This window comes from Phocoena phocoena, chromosome 4, assembly GCF_963924675.1.
Source record: "Phocoena phocoena chromosome 4, mPhoPho1.1, whole genome shotgun sequence".
Taxonomy (NCBI): domain Eukaryota; kingdom Metazoa; phylum Chordata; class Mammalia; order Artiodactyla; family Phocoenidae; genus Phocoena; species Phocoena phocoena.
Window position 1 is genome coordinate 71,889,437 of NC_089222.1, and position 21,169 is coordinate 71,910,605.

At 37.9% G+C, this 21,169-nt stretch overlaps 1 protein-coding gene across 4 annotated transcripts in view; it reads right to left on the minus strand.

The window, feature by feature from the left end:
• Window positions 1-4,438: 4,438 nt before the first annotated feature.
• ATP13A3 (ATPase 13A3) overlaps window positions 4,439-21,169 on the minus strand; it is a 54,063-nt gene continuing 37,332 nt past the window's right edge. For 2 of the 4 annotated variants that reach the window (XM_065876916.1, XM_065876915.1), the window contains 4 exons: window positions 19,343-19,431; window positions 13,283-13,363; window positions 11,584-11,673; window positions 4,661-4,858 (listed from right to left, as the gene is read on the minus strand). In XM_065876916.1, coding sequence (XP_065732988.1) covers window positions 4,661-4,858; window positions 11,584-11,673; window positions 13,283-13,363; window positions 19,343-19,431 — 458 coding nt within the window. Of the gene's footprint in view, window positions 4,859-11,583; window positions 11,674-13,282; window positions 13,364-19,342; window positions 19,432-21,169 lie in introns of all 4 variants that reach the window. The other 2 variants (XR_010655844.1, XM_065876917.1) reach the window with 2 other exon arrangements.

The following is a 21,169-nucleotide window of genomic DNA, read 5'->3' on the forward strand; positions in this document are numbered from 1 at the left end:
TATGCAGTCCTAAAACACAGGGAAAGCCACTGAGCCGTCTTTCCGCTTAAATCAAGGGAAGCAGCTCCAGAGCCTGGAACGGCTCCCCTGGTGACCAGTGAGTCAGTGACACGGGCAGACCAAGTGAAAGGCCCCTTGCCCATCAAATGCCACAAGCCAGCATGACAGAGGCCTGGGAAAAGGTACTGTGGGATAATCAGAGTACGACTTCGAGTCAAATTCGGGTGAAGCTTCTTTAGCCCATTTCCCCAGGAAGATCTCCCGTGAGAATTACCTCCAAGTTTTATTTTGAAGAGAGGACATTATGATGGGCCAAGAAGGGAACACTGGGCACAGAAGTTGCAGACAGTGGAGGAGCAGAGTTGATCCAATGAGCAAATTGATGAGAAGTACTTTGAGCACTGAAGTAATGACGGCACCCGTGTTTCAAGTCCTTTGGATTTTGGAATCCATGAAACAAGTCAGGAATCTGCTGTCCTAAGTGGCAGCTTCTGTATCAGTCACAGAACCCTGGCTTACAGGGTTTGGCCATTCAAAACCAGGTATCTACCGAATGAGATATGCTTTTCTTCCTCCGTGGGAGAGACTCCAAGGCCAGGGCGAAGCAGCGATCTCTGTACTTGTAGAGTAACCACAACCCCAACTTGGTACGGGGACAATCTCATTCAAACTCCTAGAACTCCCTCTGTCCTTCCCTGCAGTATATACCCAGAGTAAAGCACCTGGCAGTGATGGAGGGGGAAAAGGAAGGAGCGACATGCAGAACTGTACTGCCACCTGCAGGCTGTGGTGCAAGGGACATGACCATTTGCTACACAACCCACAGAGAATGGAAGGAACTTGGGGCTCAAACTAGGTCTCACACCAGCCAACCATCCACATGGCCCACAGCAGAGGACACATGGCTCCTGCAGAACCTGTGACACAAGGAAAGCCCTCCTACCCAAGCACAAGGCCCAGCACATCCTGCCCTCTCTGGGATTCCTATGGCCGGTAGTTAGCTCCAAGGTCTCCTGTACCATGGAGCGCTCTTTTTGCATCCATGGATGCCGCTTCCCCTCAAACTTACCATGGCTTACATGGCATTAGCTTTCCGTCTGATCTTCCCAACCACTAATAAATTCTAAGTCCCTAGTCTTCTATTTCACCACTTCCCTCAGACCTCCTGATGCTTAACATTTCGCTCTACGCTGTATCTGACTGATGGGTTTCCACGGGCCGGTCACAGACATGACGTGGTGTGTGGCAAGTTACATGATTTTCCTGAAAAACTCAAAGTTAAAAAGAAAGAGAGAAATGGGGGAAGTATTAAGCAGGAAAATAAATCCAGAGTATTTGGGCAGTATTCATGCAACTAAAGAGCAAACAAACGTATATAAAGACACAGGAAAAAAAGAAATGTTATATATATTATTCAAATCTTTATTTTGAACAGCTTCAATCAAAAATTTTTCATAAGGTTATTTACAGTGCTGAATGTACAATTCTGAATGTATGCCTTTTTGACATCAGGGTACCATTCTTGAGCAGCAATACTATTTAAAAAATAGAAAGATGCAGTATCATTTCTGATATAAAGTTACTTAAAAAAATCCAAAGTCTTAGGGAATTCACAAATCGTAACAGGAAGTAATTATTTTATTAATTTCATGTGCACATAATTACCAAATCTTAATACATTAAAAATATGTGTAAATGCCTACAGACTGTACAAAAATTAACATTTTGTTAAAAGTTCCCAACCACCTCCCACCATAAATATACAAAAAGCGTATTTTCAGATATGTCAAAACTGCATGCACGAAATCTTAGAATGTTTTCTAAAGCTGGAATTTTGCTCTTCTCTGGACATTGGATCCATAGCCGTTTGGGGGAACAGAGTACATAAACACTGATATAATTTTCCATGCCTTTGAAACTGTGCAGTAGTTTCATAAACACGGGAAACAAAATGAATAGTAAAAACTGCAACAGTTTTATTTAAATGCAAGTACAATTTGGAAAGCTTTCGAATGTAGGGATTATAAAACATATAAAAAGGTTTTACTTTGTTGTTGGCTTAGCCACTTTTATTCAAGCATTATTTGCAGCATTGCTTTACAGCAGTTGGTGCTAGAAGATACAAAACATATAGTTACCACTATTTATATCTGAGGGAGGAAAAAAACCTTTAAACAACCCTGAGGGAGACACACATTAAAAATCTTGTTATTTATTTAAAAAGTTAAAAAGTTACATATTATTTAACAGTTACTTTCCTGGACATTTCTGTCCTTTAGGTATGTGCATAAATAAAATTTAAATCAGCAATATTTATTCATCTTAATACGTCAAAATAATATATGTACAGATTTTAAAATTTAGATCTGTATACACTCAAATAATTTAATGTGAAATTCAAAATTACTACGTAATGGTGACCTACAGAGAGAGGACTCGTCTATCTATGGCACTAAGTAAGACCCACACCTGGACTCACAGGCGTTCTTCAAATCACATTCTGGAAGCCATCCATTTCAACCTGAACAACCCACCTTGTCTATGTTCAAATCTAACCTCCTACAAATGCTTTGTCCACCTACCTAAAAACCTCATTCCTTTGAAAACAATATGGACAGATGTGATATAAAACCCTTATAAAATCTAAATGTTAAAAAAGGGGGGAGGTTGTCAAAAATATAGCTCTTTATGATCATGCTCTTAAAGATGTTAAATACAATCTGATAGCTGGATTTTTAAGCTGCTACTTCGCAATTACTTTAATTATATGCTTCAGTATTTAAATCAAAGAATAAAATTTACAATTGTGGGAGATCACTGAAGACTATCACTCGTATGTATTGGAAGTGAACTGAATGTGGAAATTATAAAATGATAAAGAGAGTAAGTAACTATAAAAACAGTGCTAATCACAGCTCAAGAGGTCTAAGATGCATAGCTTCATAGAATCATTCATGGAACAATTGTTCTTATCATCTAATGTGTATTAATATAGTATCATACTTTTTTGATGGAAAACTTTGATTATATTTTTGTAAGAATCATCAGTGGCCACAGCAGTTAACAGTGATCCTGAGTGTAACATACATTTTTCTACAGTTAACCAAAAATCATCAGGTCTCTGCAGCATAAAAAATGAGAACCATTTGGTTTTATGGTTCTGGGTAACATTTGATCAAATTGGTAAATATGTATCAGGAAAATAATGATCAGTTAGAAGTAGAAAGCACAAGCATGCTATCGGTCAAGGAAGAGCACAGGATAAGATCACACAATCTTAGTAGTTTAGTGTCCACTTTACAGCAGTATCAGTTTTCTTGTTTATCAGAACTTTGGTCTTTGCCAAACTGCTGGATCTTACCTATAAAGGCATTTTTAAATTACCTTAATTTTGTTTAGAATTTAAACATTAACCAGGCAAAACAGAAAGGTGAAAAATATCTTCCACATTTCTTTTGGCTCAATGAATGACTTTTCTTTTTAACTTTATTTCATTTTTTTTTCTCCCAGAAATTTCCACAACCAAATATGCTCATTCGCAAACACCCAATCCAAAATAGGTAAACTCTGACCTCTGGCGCCACCTAATGGCATAAAACAAACTCGCCAGGTTCATACAGCTTTGAAAAAACAGCAGTCATTCAAAACCACTCATTTTTTTGAGCCTCATTATTAACAGGAGAGACATACATCAAACCTTTAAAATTTTAGGAGGTAAAATTCTAACTCAAAAAACAAAAAACTATTATCCTATGTCTTTAGGTAATTAAAGACGTAGAGGAAAATAAAAAGACATTTAAAATAATATAAAGCCTGAGAGGAAAAAAATAGGTATGAAGAGATATTAGAATGGTAGATCTACATCTACTGCCAAAAGAAATCAGCTTTTTTCCTACTGAAAAGGCTTCAACAACATTTAACTAAAGCAAATTATACTACTGACACCAGACGTAGCACAAGATCCATTTAATAGCTTTGAGGGACATCTCAAGAAGGCAGTGAAGCACCTTGCTGATTAGAAAAAATAAAACCCAGGCAGTTTGTACAGAAAATATAAAACCATAAATGGAAATTACCTGAGTTACAACACCATAAAACTCACTCCTAACTCTATGCTATTAAAGGGAACTGGTGGTATGCATACTAAGTTTTCTTCGGGAGAAATACTGAAATCAAATAAAAACAGGCTTTGTACCTATTTTCACTGGAGGCTAATTAACACCCATTTTATTTATCAACCACAAATTTAGGGCCTGTATATAAATGATGACTTTTCCTAATAAGGGGGCTGTGAAAATAAATTTAAAGGCATAAACTAAAGTCTTAGAAGCTAATATCTAAACACCTTCCAGATACCAACTTTTTTCTGTACCCTATAAAGAGTATCACTGAGGATAACAATCAAGCAAGTTCTGGAAATATATATAATATTTAGAGTTACTGAATGAAGGTATAGGACTTTGAAGTTTGATTATTAATTTAACTGACAGGCTAATCTCTTTTTGTTTGCTTTGTTTTAAAAAAAACCCTCAAATCAGCTCCTATATTGGAAGGGACATAAACTGAAAGGGTGCCATTCTGACGCACAGGATCAGATTAAGTCCTACATTTACATTCTCCTCAATACTGCTACTAGAATACCACTGAGACCGATTCACTGCTATGTTATGGTGATGATCTGACATGATCCATTCTCCTTTACTAAAGCTTTCGCTTCTGTTGTTGTTTGAGGTTTTGGTGGCCATTCCGGGTCAACCAAGAGCTCCTGGGCCAGATACATGTACTTGGCCTTTGGCATCTTCTTCCTACAGTTCAGGGCCCAGGACAAGCAGCATTTTCCCCACCAATCCACTGACTCCTAAGAAAATAAGGAAAAAGAGGAACACCCAGTAGATTAAGAGCTGTTGTTTTTAACAAGTTCGTTAAAGCACAGTTCATCAGCACAGAAAAATAAGAGAAAATTACTTCTGGGCACAACAAATACATGAAGGAAAGGAAAAAAAAATCCACGCTTAAAAAAAAAGTCAGCTTTCCATTATTTAGGAACATTATTTTTTTAAGATTATATTTCTAAAGTATCCATGTAATTTATACTTCATTTTATTTAGTTCTATGTTCCTACTTCCTCCTGTATGCAGATACATTTTAAAAATAACTTGTATATCTGGAGTCTGATTCCATAACATAAAACATCTGATGTATTAAGAATAACTTCCAAATATTCAGAGAAAAAAGTTTTAATATTTAATATGAAAACCCTCGTTCTATCCTAAACTATCTTTTGGTACTACTGCTTCTAGCAACTTAACCACCTGATCATTTTTCAAAGAAAACAGTGTAAAGATACCACTGCTACTGTTAATATCACCTTTCAAAGCATTCTGTAAATACTGTTGGGTCAAAATCAGAACTTAGATCATGTTTAATGTCAATCACTTCTTTTAAAACCACATTCTCATGAACATAAAAACAATTTTATTTTATAATGATGGTTTCCCCATGGTGCTCCACAACTGGAAAGAGGTACATAGAAAACTATAAAGCAAGTACTAATTCTTCGTATTATTTCATTATAAAAAGCTCTGCTGTCACAGAATTCCTTCGGATCAATCCCAATGTTTTTACTGGATGTGATCTTAGATAAACAGTTCTTGAAGGACAAGAAAGCAGAGTCCCTGGTTATTGTACAAAAATGTAAATTCAATACAGGCCCTCAGAATTCGTCTTAATTGGAACCGGAAATAAATGAAACAAAACTAAATGACTATACTGAGACCTGTAGTTATATTCACCTCTGAAGAACAGTCAATTCTTAACTATTTTGGATGTTTCTTCTACAAAGCAAAATTTAAATCCCAGGTTGTTTTGTTTGGCCTTCAACATATAACCTAGGCTACAACCAGGTCTCAGCTCAACTGAAGTAAAGATGACCCTTGAGCAACACCGGCTTTGAACTGCACAGGTTCACTTACATGTGGATTTTTTTAGCAAATACTACATGATCCACAGTTGGTTGAATCTGCAGATATGGAGGAACCCTGTATACAGAAGGCCTATAAACTATATAAATCATAGCAGATTCTTGGCTGTGGGGAGGGTCAGCAACCCTAATCCTGGCATTATTCAAGGGTCAGCTGTAATCTCACAAAATTCCGGAAGCATTCTAATGTTAACTCTCAAAGTATCTTCATGATCAAGAAAGGCAAATTTGCTATAACACAGATCCTGAAACACGGGTTTCTAAATTGGCCAATGGAGAATAGCAAAACTACTTTAAAATGAAAACGCTTTAAAACTTTTTCACACTTTGACTTGGTAGGTCTCATCGTACTGAGACAACCACCAGGAACCTACTACTCTCTCCTTCTTCAGAACTGGGGGTGGGCATGCCGCAGAGAGCATGATACGCAATAACGACATGCTTTTGAAGGCCTTCTAGTTTACTCTGTCGACAAAACAGTGTAAGCGGCACCATTACCAAGAATTTAAAGGCAAAAACGGTGGTTTGTCACAAGTAGGCTATATTAAATTGGGGGGGGGGGTGGGTTAGTGGGGATACAGATTTGAGGATTATTCATCTAGTAGCCTCTTTATTGTCATAGCTAAAAGGAGAGTTATTACCATCACCTCAAAGGAAGTCCACAAGAAAACATTTAGCATTAGAATATAGAAGAGGTTAGCTATAGGACTCTTCAGGTGATCCAAATAACAAATAATTCCTTTTCGGTATAGGTGTATACATGACAAACCTTAATATTTAATCTGAGGCGACAGTTCACTACTTGGACCTATCTCTTCCCCGAGGTGTTTAAATTCTTCCGTCTAATTGCAGGGGAAAAAAAAATTCATTGTTCCTAAATCAATGTGAAAGCTGTCACTTTTTATTTTACAGCAAGTAGCACTGTTAAAGGATCACAGAAAAGGGTGAATGGTGAATGCTGACTTTAAAAAAAAAAAGGCAGAAACATATAAGCCTTGTCTGTCCAGATGAGCCAGCTGTGCTGAAAGCAATGCAAAACAGGCTGAGTTAAGGAAAGTCACAGCCAAGTGTATTCAAATGTAAGACATACACACACACACACACACACACACACACACACACACACACAAAATAATAAAATCCATCATTTCCCCACCTGTGGAAAATGAGGCAAGCAATAAAATTAAAATGAAACCCACTGCAAACAGAATCACAATTGAATCACAATTCTTTTCACATTAATGTGCATGCTTTTTAAAAAAAGAATCCTCAGGTCCCTATTAAAAGCAACATACACTTGTTACAATTTTAAAAATAAATTCAGTCACAAGGAACACTAGGGATTCCCCCTCCACTACAATTAGACTCATATTTTGTTCTTGTACCCTCACCTCCCCCAAACAGCATACACAAAAAATACACTATAAGCAAGCATAGGCTTGTTCATTTACAAACACAAGCATACCACAGACATCCTTAAACAACATAATTCACTGGTACAGAAAATAAACAGTGCTACAGGCATGCTAGAATAGAACTAAATCAAGGGAGAAAAGACAGTGGCAACAGGACAAAGGCAAGCACTGCACAAGGAGAGGGAAGAGATGAAGCATCACGGGGCTTAGAATGAGCATCAAGACCTCGCCAAACATCTAGGGTAAGTCTCTGAAGCAGAACACAGGAGCCCCAGCAGCTGGATCTTGTGATTTGCTCCTGACAGGAGTGGTTAAATAACCAAGTGTATCCCTCAGAGAAGGCAAAGTGGCTACCACAGCCCAGCAGAAAAAAACACAAAGAACTTTTAAAAAGATCTACAGCTAAAATTCTCCTGCTTCTTAGACCAGTCCAAGCTGTTCATTCTAGAACCCCAATGCCAGCTAACTCCTAGCAGTGTCTTTTAGGAAATGTTTTCATAGGCAGTATGTAAGATATAAAGCCATGCTTATGGGAAAATGTAATGGTGCTGTGGTTTTCATAAAACTCTTCTTCCATACCAATCCTGAATATAAGACAAACAACCAGAATGAGCATTCTATCTAAATAAACTCGAATAATATCCTAAGTGGCAATAAAGACTACAGCTAACATCTGGATTTTTCCCCCAAAAGGGAAACATAATCAGGACACATTCTCAGGCATTATCAAAATACATGATGGTATGACTCCAGTTCCACATCTAACCACTAAGCAGCCTCAGTTTACCAGACACAGGGTAGGCACAAACGCTTCTTCGAAAGAGAATATGAAGCACAGATCTCAAACACGGGTAAAGCTGTACAGAAAAACACAGGTGATGGGCCCCTCCACTGAAGACTTCTCATTCAGTAGATCAAAGGTGGAGCTCAAGGCATTTGTGATGAATATCCTTACTTGAAAATCACTGCATCTCAAGAATCTTTTGTTTTTCTTTTCTATTTTTGTCAGAGAATAAGTATTAACATCTGGAGCTGCTAAAGATCACTACAGAAAAAAAAATAATTAGTTACATAAAAGTTTTAACTTTGATTATTTACAAATGGTTTATTTAACCTGTTTTCAATTTGATTCAATGGACATTTACTGAGGCCACTGTGCATTAATAAGAAAAAGAACCACTGTAGGAAATAAGTGACTATTATATAAAAATCTTTCTGTATCTAAATTAGATTAGCTGTATGTATGTTCAGTGGGCCAAATAAACATAATATCTAAAATGTCTACTATTAAATAAAATGACACCTAAAGGTTTATTTCGTTTTTAAAGAACAGATGGAGGCTTTCTGTTATAGGAATATTATGTCCTGGGCCCAGATAAAACTGAACCTGAATTCCAGTTCTAACACTGTTTCTTCATCTGTGAAGACAGGGATATCTTCAGTCTCTCTACCCTAACTTCTTAGGTGGTTGTAACAACTAGAGAGAATTTATACAAAATGCCTCACAGTATCTACCATAAAAAGTAGGTTTTGAAAACAGCTGTTCTTTGTCTCCATTTTGTCACTTGATTGTTCTATTAGTTTGCATCTCTGTGGCCTCACAATGTGAGACAGTGTGGCACAGTGGAAAAAACACTCCTCTTGAAATCAGAAACCTTGGCTTCAACTCCCAGCTCTGCCACTCATAAGCTGCATAACCATGGCAAGTTGACTGAATGCTGTTTCTTTATGTATAAAACGAAGTTAGAAACACCTTAAGATTGGAAGGATTCTGGAGGTGTTACATAGCTGCCTTGCAGATCACCAGATATTTTGGACGTGGTTACTTGAGATTTCTAGGTGAGGTTCTCGACTTCACAACTCAACTGCATTAAGACCTGGAGCCTAGTCCAGGGTCTTTAGCTGTGAAACTTCGAACCTTACTCAGTGGTCTCTGGGTTTATGTAGTAAGGAAGGAATGAAGACACATGGCTGTTCTTCTCCTGACATTAACAGAGAAGGTTGAGAGCTGCGATCTTAGAAGACCTCATGGGACTCTTGGTAGGAAAGAGCACAGAATGGGCTCCTAGGTGTAGCAGGTCACTCTCATCTTTACTTGCTTTTTCACCTTACAGCAGGCTTTTTCAGCCTCGGCACTGCTGACATGTTGGCCCAGACAGTCTCTGTCGTGGGCGCTGCTGTAGGATGTTTACTCAGCAGCATCTTCAGGCTCCACCCACCACATGCTAGTAGCAACCTCACCCCCACCACCCCCCCAATTGTAACAAACAAAAATGTCTCCAGATACTGCCACGTGTCCCCGGGAGGATGGGGGGATTACCCCTAACTGAGAACTACAGCCTTACAGTAATCTGACTAACTGATGGGCTCTCCAAGGGTCACAAATATGAACAGTGAGAGCAAACTACAAACGGAAGCGTTGGAAGATGAAAGCACAGCATTCTGTGCTAAGAGGTTATAAGAACTCTCTTTTCTGAAGCCAATGATTTAAAAAATGCTTTCTTAAAACATGACCCTAGAAACTGAAGGCCAAACTTCTTGTGTACTCAGTGGTGCTCAGAACTGGTAAACACATGGGGCCGGTGGGAGCCTCCCTGCTCAGACCACTCCCTCCCCAGAACACTTCAGAGGTACAACCTCACATAAGAGGCACAAGTTCACATAAGAGGCACAAACTCTTAAAAATAATGAGGACACAATTTTAGAAAAAAGATGTAGCAAATGATAGAATTTTCTGCCATTTAATTTTGGTTGAAAAGTGAGGAAGGCTTTCCAATTCAAATGTTTTAAAGGAGCTTTATGATACCCACTTTTGACTTAGGGTACAGCTCCTCTTCAGAACCTGCGTTTCCTGTTTAGATCAATAGTTGGAGATCTCTTTGGAAAAGCTAAAAACAAGGGAAATGTTTTCCTTGGCCAAGGCCTTGCCAGTACAAATATTTTATATGAAGACTGATGACAGGACCCAAAGTTAACCCTTTGAAGCAATGTAGTGAGGTAACCAAGACACAGAGGAGATGTAGCTCAGGGACTTGAGCCTCTCTCTAATACAGCTCTGGTCATACTTACTAGGGACAACTGTGCCTTACACTGCTTTGAGAAAAAGAAACTAAAGCAGATTCCAGACTTATCACATTATTACAAAACTATCCTTACTCATCATCAAGCATTAGAAAAGGAAATGGTGCTCTATAGAACTTCTTATAAAGTGATCCTGTGATACTACTACACCAGGCATCAAGCCTGATGAATTACCAAAGCAAAGCTCAGGACATAGCTATTCAGGTAAAAGAAGGCTAAAAATAAGTGAGTGACCCAGCCAGGGAATCCTCTTGAATTCGGAAAGCTGCTTTCTGGCTTGGGATGAGTGAAAGGTTTAGAACTCGTGTATAAAGCATATCGCCCACCTACAAACAGCAATGGGCACAATGAGGGAGTGGAACTTTATGCTGTCAAGTTCTCTATACTCAAAAAGCTGCTCAGAGCTGTGATTCAATGGTACTGGTTTAAAAAACAAGACTAACCTATATTTTCTATCAAGAATTTCAACATCCTAAAAAAAAAAAAAAAAAAAAAAAGAATTTCAACATCCTAACACCAAAAAATGGGTTTTATTCATCTGCTTCTCTTTTCTTTTCACCACAAAGAAAGTCAAAAGTCCTTAAACCATGGTTTGTATAAAAATGAACACTATCTCTCTGAAAATGTTTCTAAATGATGAGAGACATATGCTGGGGAAAACCAAAAAGTCACCCAAAATTGGCACAGTAACTGACAAGAAATCAGAAATAATTCCTCAGAATTTTGACCTCTGGACTCTGATACATGAAGAAACAATTCCCATTCCATAACTTTATTTACATGAATCTCATTTAGCCTCTAATGGGACTCATAAAAACTGAAAACATAAAATTTAAGCCAGACAGAAATGAAAAAATTTACCACTGAGAACAAGACCTTCACACACAGAGAAGATATGGATTGGAATGGAGAAGAGCCTTATGAAATTTCTGAAGTCCTAAAAAGACTGTAACAAATATTTGCCACGAATCTTCTAGGACTCCTTACAAAAAAATGAAATGCCAGGCATAGAGGAAAAGGTTGAGCAACACACAACAGAACACCACCCTACACAATGCAGAGTACACAACTGACGTGAAGAATTGAGAGTAAGGGCTGATTTCCAACCTGTGGTGGCTGTGTGGTGGTGAAGCGATATTCTCCTTGTTTGTCTCGATTGAACACAACTTTCCAAAGGACCATGTCAAGGAAGAAGTTCTGAGAGATAGTCCAGCGAGTTAAGAATTAAAAATGACTATGTCATTCTTTATTAATGCATACATTTAAAAAGGCTCACACAATGCTGAGACATTCGTGAAAAACATGATTTGGTTTTCATATAGAGGATTTCAGTTTATATTGCAAAAGGATAAAGAATAACAACAGGACTTTTGTAACAAATATAAATCATCATAAAATTCTTGATAAATTTTCTACAAAGTATAGCTTTTATATGAATCCTCAGGGTTTTCCCATATTAAAATAATGCTTATAATCTGAAGTATTTTTCTTAACAGTGTATTGAGTTATCTCTATCTATATACAACTATATCTATATGCATATGATGAAAAATAATTCTTTTGATAGTAAGCAAGAATAAATTAAGGGAGATTAAGAAAGGATTCCCTAGAAATTCTGTTTTATAAAAAGATTTTATCTTAAATAACATTTGAGTGAAAAGATGAACTTATACTATAGAAAAAGGAAAGCTTTTAAAGTACAGTATCTTGGACATGCTTTCTACTGTCCATAAAACAGCAAAAATACATTAAAATGGGCAACCTAAAAAGATCAGTACCGTAATAACCATGCTGTCCACTATGGCCCCAATTTAAATACCAAGTCATCTTTTAGAAAAATATCAAATTAAACATAATTTCCAAGTCTACAGCCATTATCTTTAAAGTATACATGTTTCCCACAAATTACCTAATTTTAATTCAAAAGCCTACTCTATGAAACCCTTAACTTAAAAATCACAACTGTATCTCCTTCTTCATTTGGCATACTGCTACTGTAAGAGTGAATAATAGTAGCTCTGAGAACAGACCAAATCTTATTAATAAGCAGCAAGTGAGAACTTACTATCTCCTTTTAGAGAAGCTGACCTAAAGGAATCCTAGTAGAGAATAACTATACAGTATAAAATGGATCAAAGAGTACTTAAGACCTCTTCCCTCTAAGGAAAACTTAGAAGTAAATACCAAGGAAGAAGTTCCAGCAATCAGGCTGAGACTGGGGAAGTTCATCATGGTCACTATTTTACAATTTCAATAAACTCTCTAATGATTAAGATTTACTCTACTTCATGGAGAGAGCCCCCTCCCTTTCCTCCCTTAAATGGGAGATTTTACTGTACATCACAGGACTTGGGTGGTGCTCTGATTTCATGGCCACTGGTTTACCAGTTTATGGGCCACCTGAGCACCAATCTTCTCTCCTTTCTCTCAGTCACTAATTTTTTATTTATAACTGCTTATTTTCTCCCACCTATGACTTCAGCTAAATCATCTCCCTCTTTTTTTGGCCACGTCGCATGGCATGTGGGATCTTAGCTCCCCAACCAGGGATCGAACCCACGCCCTCGGAAGTGAAGGCACGGAGTCCTAACCACTGGACCATCAGGGAATTCCGTCCTATCTCTTAATATGACTATTATTAGCTCACGGAAAAGTTGAGAAGAGAAGGCTAAATGAATTTAACTGCAATGAAACAGAAATTCTTTGTGGGCTTCCATAATGTTACCGATCCATTTCCCCCATTACCATTAAATCACCAAGAATTGCAAAGCAGCAAGGCAGCCACTTAATTATGTAAAGTGCTTACCTCTACCATGATTGAAACAAAGGCATTGACAAGAACAATGATGAGCATAGTTACACGCCACTGATATGGTACACACACTATCTGTAAGACAAAAATTACGTTAATATAGTACGTAGTTGATATTATAGCATTATATCGTAATTTCCAAATTTATTTAATTCCTATTATATACCAAACACTTTCACATACACTATCTACTCAATCCTCAACAATGCCACAAGGTAGATACTATACCCACTTTTCAGATGATAAAACGCAAAGTGAAGTAACTCAAGGTTTAAAAGATACATTAAATTACGTTAATATAGTACGTAGTTGATATTATAGCATTATATCGTAATTTCCAAATTTATTTAATTCCTATTATATACCAAACACTTTCACATACACTATCTACTCAATCCTCAACAATGCCACAAGGTAGATACTATACCCACTTTTCAGATGATAAAACGCAAAGTGAAGTAACTCAAGGTTTAAAAGATACATTAAAGTGGTCGAACTTAAGAGACAAATCCTATTCAAACTCAAAAGCCCATGCTCTACTAGATCATGAATTTCTAACAAGTCTCTATTTTAAAAATAAAGTCCTTTAAACAATGAAGTAGATATTGGTCTAATAATGAAGTACTACTCAAAACTCTACACTGTTTAAAGACAAATTCATAAAAAGAACTGTGCAGATCAATTTAAGAAGGAAGTTTTCACTTTAAAACCTGTGATTAATTTCTAAGGCCTAAAAAAAAAAGAGAAGAAGAAGAAAGAAGGAAAAAAAATCTCATCCATACATTCATCTCTTTAGTCAGCAAATACTTACTGAGTACCTAGGTACACACTAGTACCTGTGTCAAGTGCTGAGGAGTGGCATGATAAAGCATGTTTCAGAAAGACACTTACGGCTCAGCAAGGATTTGAGGGGTGGAGATTGCTGTACTGATCCAGGCAAGAGACGATGGTAGCCTGAACTACAGTGGTGGTAGACATAATGAGAAATAAATATATCTGGTCTCAGATATATTTATATCTGAGAGTTGAGTTATATATAAATTGAGTTTATATATAAACTCAATTTCCTGAGTGGTGGGAGAGATAGGAATATCTTAAACAGAGCTTCTAAATCCCCTGGAATTTCCTGGGTATCAGGAATGTTTTCGTTCTAATAAGGCTACTCTTTTTTTTTTTTTGCGGTACGCGGGCCTCTCACTGTTGTGTCCTCTCCCGTTGCGGAGCACAGGCTCCAGACGCGCAGGCTCAGTGGCCATGGCTCACAGGCCTAGCCGCTCCGCAGCATATGGGATCTTCCCGGACCGGGGCACGAACCCGTGTCCCCTGCATCGGCAAGCGGACTCTCAACCTCTGCGCCACCAGGGAAGCCCTAATAAGGCTACTCTTGATGGGCTTTAGGATGTGGGCTGGTCACCAGAAAGACCAGGGAGAGGGGAGGGGCTAAAGATCGAGTTAATAATTGATCATGTCTATATGACAAAACCTCCATTTTAAAAAAATCCCTAAACTACAGAGTTTGGAGAGCCTCTGGGCTGGTCAACACATCCGTGTGCTGGGAGGGTGAAGCATCCCAATGGCATATGACAGAAGCTCCTGCGCTTGGGACCCTTCCAGACCTTGGCTTATGTACCTCTTCATCTGGCTGTATCCTGTACCTTTATTATATTCTTTATAATAAACCAATAAACGTTACGTGTTTCACTGAGCTCTGTGAGCTGTTACAGCAAATTACCAAAGCTGAGAAGAGGGTTGTGGGAACCATGACTTATAGTTGGTTGGTCAGAAGAAGTACAGGTGACAATCTGCGACTTGCATCTGGTGCCTGGAGTGGGGGCAATCTGTGGGACCATGCCCTTAACTCGCACGGTCTGTGCTCGCCCCAGGTAGTTAGTGTTAAAACTGAACTGCAAGACACCCAGTTGGTGTCCAGAGAACTGGCTGGTGTGAAACAACCCCACACATCTGGGGTCAGAAGTGTTTTGAGTAGGAAACAATAGTTTCCTTTTAGGTGGCAGATGGGATTGGAGTAAAGAGAGAGACAGGGATACAGAATAAGAAACCTGAGAAAATCTAGGACCAGACCGGCCATGAAAAGAGAAGGAAAAGACAAGTATACACACACACTTCTGCCTTAGATAAATGGGAGTATCAAGAAACAGAATCGAAAAAAGAAACAGTCGAAGCAGGGTTGAGGGAGAACATGATGAGCTTAGTTTTTTAAATGTTGACTGAGAGAACTGATGGGTGAACCACGCATATAATGTTCAGTATGTTAGTGGATATTCAGGTTAAAGCTCAGTTGTGAGACTAGGCTAAGGGTATAAAGTCAGGAGTTTTCGGGCTTCCCTGGTGGCGCAGTGGTTGAGAGTCCGCCTGCCGATGCAGGGGACATGGGTTTGTGCCCCGGTCCGGGAAGATCCCACATGCCGCGGAGCGGCTGGGCCCGTAAGCCATGGCCGCTGAGCCTCCGCGTCTGGAGGCTGTGCTCCGCAACGGGAAAGGCCACAACAGTGAGAGGCCCGCGTACTGCCAAAAAAAAAAAAAAAAAGTCAGGAGTTTTCAACACATAGATGGCAACTACAGGGGAAGCCACAATTAAGGATGAGGTCACCTGAATGGATAGGGTAAGACAAGAACACTAATGTGTGAAACAGTAACATTTAAGACACAGGCACAGGGTTTGGAACCACAATGGAGAATGAGGAGTCACAGAAGAAGTAGGAAAAGGTCAGAAGAAAGCAAAGCATCATAGAATTCCAGGGAGAATGTCTCAAGAACGATGGCATGGCTAACTTGTCAAATACTGCTGAGGAGACAAGTAAGACTGAGGGGGAAAAAAAAACCACACACACGTCAGGGGTACAAATCCAATGGACTTAACAAGAAGGTTGTTAATTGCCTTGGCAAGGGCAGTTTCAGTAGACTGGCAGGGGTAGTAGCCAGATTAGATTAGTTGATGAGTGTGTGAGAGGTGAGTTGCATGTAGCATTCTTTCAAAAAATAATTTGGCTGTGAAGTAGAAGGCATGTGGTGAGAGAGAAATATTATATAAATGTGTTTTATTTTCTTCTTTTGCCTAAAGTGGTTATCTAAATCCCTGAATGAAGCATGTGGGGAAAGAGATGCTCATACACTCTTGGTAAGACTATAAACTGTCAACCTTTTCAAAGTTCAATAACATAGTATTTATAAAAATTCAAATTCTAGATACCCTTGGGCCAAGCAATTCTACTTCTGACATTAACTTCTAAATATGTATTTGTCCTTCTTAATGAAGTGTGCAAGAATCTGCAAATACAGCATTGTTTATAATAGCAAAACAGTGGAAACAACCTAAATATCCATTAAAGGGATTAGTTAAAATATGGAAAAGTGCATGAAACAGAATGCTCATCCATAAAGTGCTTATAAGCTTGATGCCCAAACCTGTCAATACATCAAGAAAAGAAAACTAAGTTTGATCTCACTCATGCAACCACAAGCAAAAATCCTAAACAAAATCATAGTCAACCAAATCCAGCAGATATAAAAAGAATGCATCATGACCAAGTTGGATTTATTCTAGGAATGGTGTTGGTTCAACATTTGAATATCAGTCAACTGTAATTCACCACATTCTCCTGGAAGAAACACTATGTTATCATTTCAACAGCTGTAGAAAGAGGATTAGATAAAATTAAACGTCTATTTATGTTAACAACACCACAGAAATAAGCTTCCTCAACCCGATAAAGAGTATATACCAGAAACCTACAGCCCACAATATATCCAGTGGTGAAATACTAGGAACACTCCCTGTAGAGTCAGGAACAGGACAAGTACATCACTATCACACCAACATTCGTGTGGTTAACAGACATGCAAAACACATAGAAGGACTAAGGACTGAAATGTCAGAAACAAAAAAAGTCACTATTTATAGATAACTGTCTAAAACAAAATCCTAGAGAATCTAAAATTTTTAAGAATAAAGTTTGACAAGGCTGATGGATACGAGATGAATATCCAAAATAACTGCACTGTTTCCACCAGCATAAAAGGACTATAAAATGCAATTTTAAACAGATACTTATCAGAGGAACAAAAACCGTAATACTACAGGAATAAATCTAACAAAAATGTGTATAAAAACCTTTAGGGAGGGCTTCCCTAGTGGCACAGTGGTTGAGAATCTGCCTGCTAATGCAGGGGACACGGGTTCGAGCCCTGGTCTGGGAGGATCCCACATGCGGCGGAGCAACTAGGCCTGTGAGCCACAACTACTGAGCCTGCGCGTCTGGAGCCTGTGCTCCGCAACGAGAGGCCGCGATAGTGAGAGGCTCGCGCACCGCGATGAAGAGTGGCCCCCTCAAGCCACAACTAGAGAAAGCCCTCCCACAGAAACGAAGACCCAACACAGCAAAAATAAATAAATTAATAATCTCCTACCACCCAACATCTTCTTTTAAAAAAAAAAAAAAACACCTTTAGGGAGAAAGATATTCTGAAGAAATAGAGATATTCTCCCCCTCAATTTTTTGATAAACCCAGTGTAATTCTAATAAAAATTCCAAGAGGCCTTATCCTGGTATAAACTTAAAATGTATAAGGAGGAGGAAAAGCTCAGGAACAGCCAAAAAGATCATGATGAACAATGTGAGGTGGGGATAGGGGTCCTATCCAACCATACATCAAAATTACTTACAAAGTCATTTTACACCCACTAGACAAACATTGGCAAAGATGTGGAACAAAAGATCTCATACACTGATGGAAGTATAAATTGGTATAATCACTTTGGAAAACAACTGGAACCTCAGAAAGCTAAAGAGCACATGCTCAAACTTATACTAGAACACACCAGAAGACGGTCTGCCCTAGTGGTATGCCAAGGTAGGGCAGGTGGTAATGGAAGGAGTATTTTACCACTGACATTGTTTAGAATTCCCACGACAAGGTGATATTTCTAGCAGATGGACGTTTAGTGGGCTTTACTGCTGGTTTTAAATTCTCAACAGCATTGTACCACCCCCTTGCTGCTTGTACTTGTGATGAACTCTTTGATGTTACTCACTCCCTTACACTAAGAGACGTGTATAAGAATGTTTACATCAGGACCATTAATTCAGGAAAAGTCTACGAACAATCCAGGTATTTACCAGTGGAGAACTGGGAAGTGAATTATGGTATATTCCTATAACGGAATACTATATAGAATGAAAATGAAATGCATGCAGCAGCATAATAAGGCTTTTGGGAAAAAGCAAGTCACAGTAAAACAGCAATTACCAGACACCATTTTCATAAAGTTCAAAAGTAAGCAAAACTATCTTTTAAGACTTCATACATATATGGTATAGTGAAAAGTAAGACAATGAGGTAGTGGTTCCCTCTGGGTGTTTGGAGAAAGGTGCACAATAGAGCCTTACTGGTGTTGGTAATGCTACCTTTTTTTCAGGTTACATGATGGACTCCTAGGTATTATTTTATTGCTATTACGATTAACAACTTAAACGTGTATGCATATTCGTTTGTATAAAACAAGTATTTCACCTTTAATAAAGTTTTTAATGAGAACGAGAATAAGAACTCAATGGACAGCACGTGATGAGGCAGCACAGGCAGACTACTCAAGAAGTAGGTTGGTAAGGGACGGGTCAAATAATGGAATCAATGTTCTTTTATTTTTAAAGACCAAGGGACATTTAATTTGTTTGTGGACAAAGGGAAATGGAACTAGAAGCAAAGACTGAAGAAACAGGAAAGAAAAATATCAGGTAGTCAAGAAAGGCTGCTGTTTTAATTATGCTCCCTTTGGGTTAATATAACTGGATCTTCGAAAATTAGGAAAGAAGAGATCCTGGAAAAAAGAAACAAAGACAGTTTAGTTTCTTTCCCCAGTAACATAAGAGCAGAGGAGGGGGACAGATCTTAAGCCCTAGCAATCATCCAGAAGTCCCATTTGGCTATGTGATACTAATGTGTCATTTTCCACGACTGTCTTATTTACCACTGCTATCCCAGATCCTATTACTCCTCAGACAATCAGTAATAATTGATGTGCTTAAGCCTTACCTGAAGAATCTGGTCAATAGAGGCAACTGGATGCAACATGATGAATAATATGAAAACATACAAAATAATCAGAGACACAACAAAAAAATCTGAAACAGAAAGTAAAACAATTAAATTAGGGAGTTCCTTTAAATAAAAAGGCACATACTGGTATACTGTCGATCTTAAATTTGGTTTTAAATAGTTCTATCCAGGTTGATGAAGTATATAAAATGTGTGCTCTATGATATTTCCTAGAGTATGATACATCATGCAGGCCCAAAGGATTTATTTATGTAATGTGAAAATAATCAGCATTTATAAAAAATAAGAGACAGACCTTTACGAATATTTATTTGTGTATCTCACAGATAGATAGCTACTTTATAAGACAACCAAGCCAATCTATAATTCACAAATAGGAGACTAGACTACGTATGGCAAAATTAGATTATCATTTAAAACATACATGCAAAGACAACTGATTGTAAAAATGCTGATAACATTTATTCTCAGTATTAGTTATGTTATAATCCTAAACAGAGGCACTCTAAGCTGAACATAAGTATATTTCTGTTCAGTGAATCCCACTTTTTCATTAATTTCCTCCGTGAAAATATTTCCACAGAAAACGCTAGCTAAAACCCAGAAACTGAGATGATCTGCTACTTTAAATGTGGGCTAACCCTGTGGCTTGCTGTGGTGGTAGGTAGGGATGGTAAATTCCATCCATCAGCACTTTGTATCACTTTCCTAACTCAAAAATAAAACTCCCTGCTCATTCTGTTAACTGTGTACATTTTGTTAACTGTGTACATATGTGCATTCACATGCACGTATACAAGCACACCCTTATGTAACAAGCCATGGGGGTGGAGGGGGCTCAGAAATAGTCTCAATTATATTGACAGACCCCAACTTTTCCCCCCTTTTTTCTTTGGTCTGGATATTTATTTCTAAGTTCCTATTTGAGGTTGGCTTCAAAACTCAAACTTTAGTATGACCACATATAACCAAAACTTTATCATGAAGCCTTCAGACTGAGTAAAGAAGTTTAATATACTATTTACAGATTGTAAATGAAGGAAGGGGTCTCAATATTTTTAAATGTGGGAGTCATTTGTAAATATGAAATTTGTTAATCCATCAGTTGAAAACTATAGGCCAACAGTTATTATTCTATAGAAACAATACTGTGTTATATATATATATATGTTTATTGTTTTATATATATATTTATTGTTCTAGAAGCTTAGACTGAAAGTTATACTAACATTCATGCCAAAAGTGGGGAAACTCTTTTACTATGAGCCACTGACCAACAGGGTGAAAAATTTGGAACCCACTTAGATAAAAAAGAAATTTTTTTCTAGATTTTTATCTTTTCCAACAGTCTACTAAATTGCAAACAGGATGGGACTTCCCTGGCAGTCCAGTGGTTAAGACTGCACTTCCAATGCAGGGGGCGCGGGTTTGATCCCTGGTCAGGGAACTAAGATCCCACATGCTGCGCGGGGTGGCCAAAAAATAAAAAAAATAAAAATTTCACCAAATAATAAAAAATAAATTTCAAACAGGGGATACAACATTCTGTTCAATAAATGCAGCAATGAAAGTAATACATGTTATATAGCCATTCAAATATCTATATAGTCAGTTAAAGAAAAAGTGTTCGGAAAGTGCTAGTTGGAAGTACATGAACACACACACACACAAGCACACACACACAAAGGCTAAATCAGAAAAAAGACCAAAAAAAAAAAAAAAAGTCAATATAAATCCCAAAGAAAGACAGAAAGGTCTTGTTTCAATAAATAGCCCATATTGAATGTTTTTCAACTCCTATTG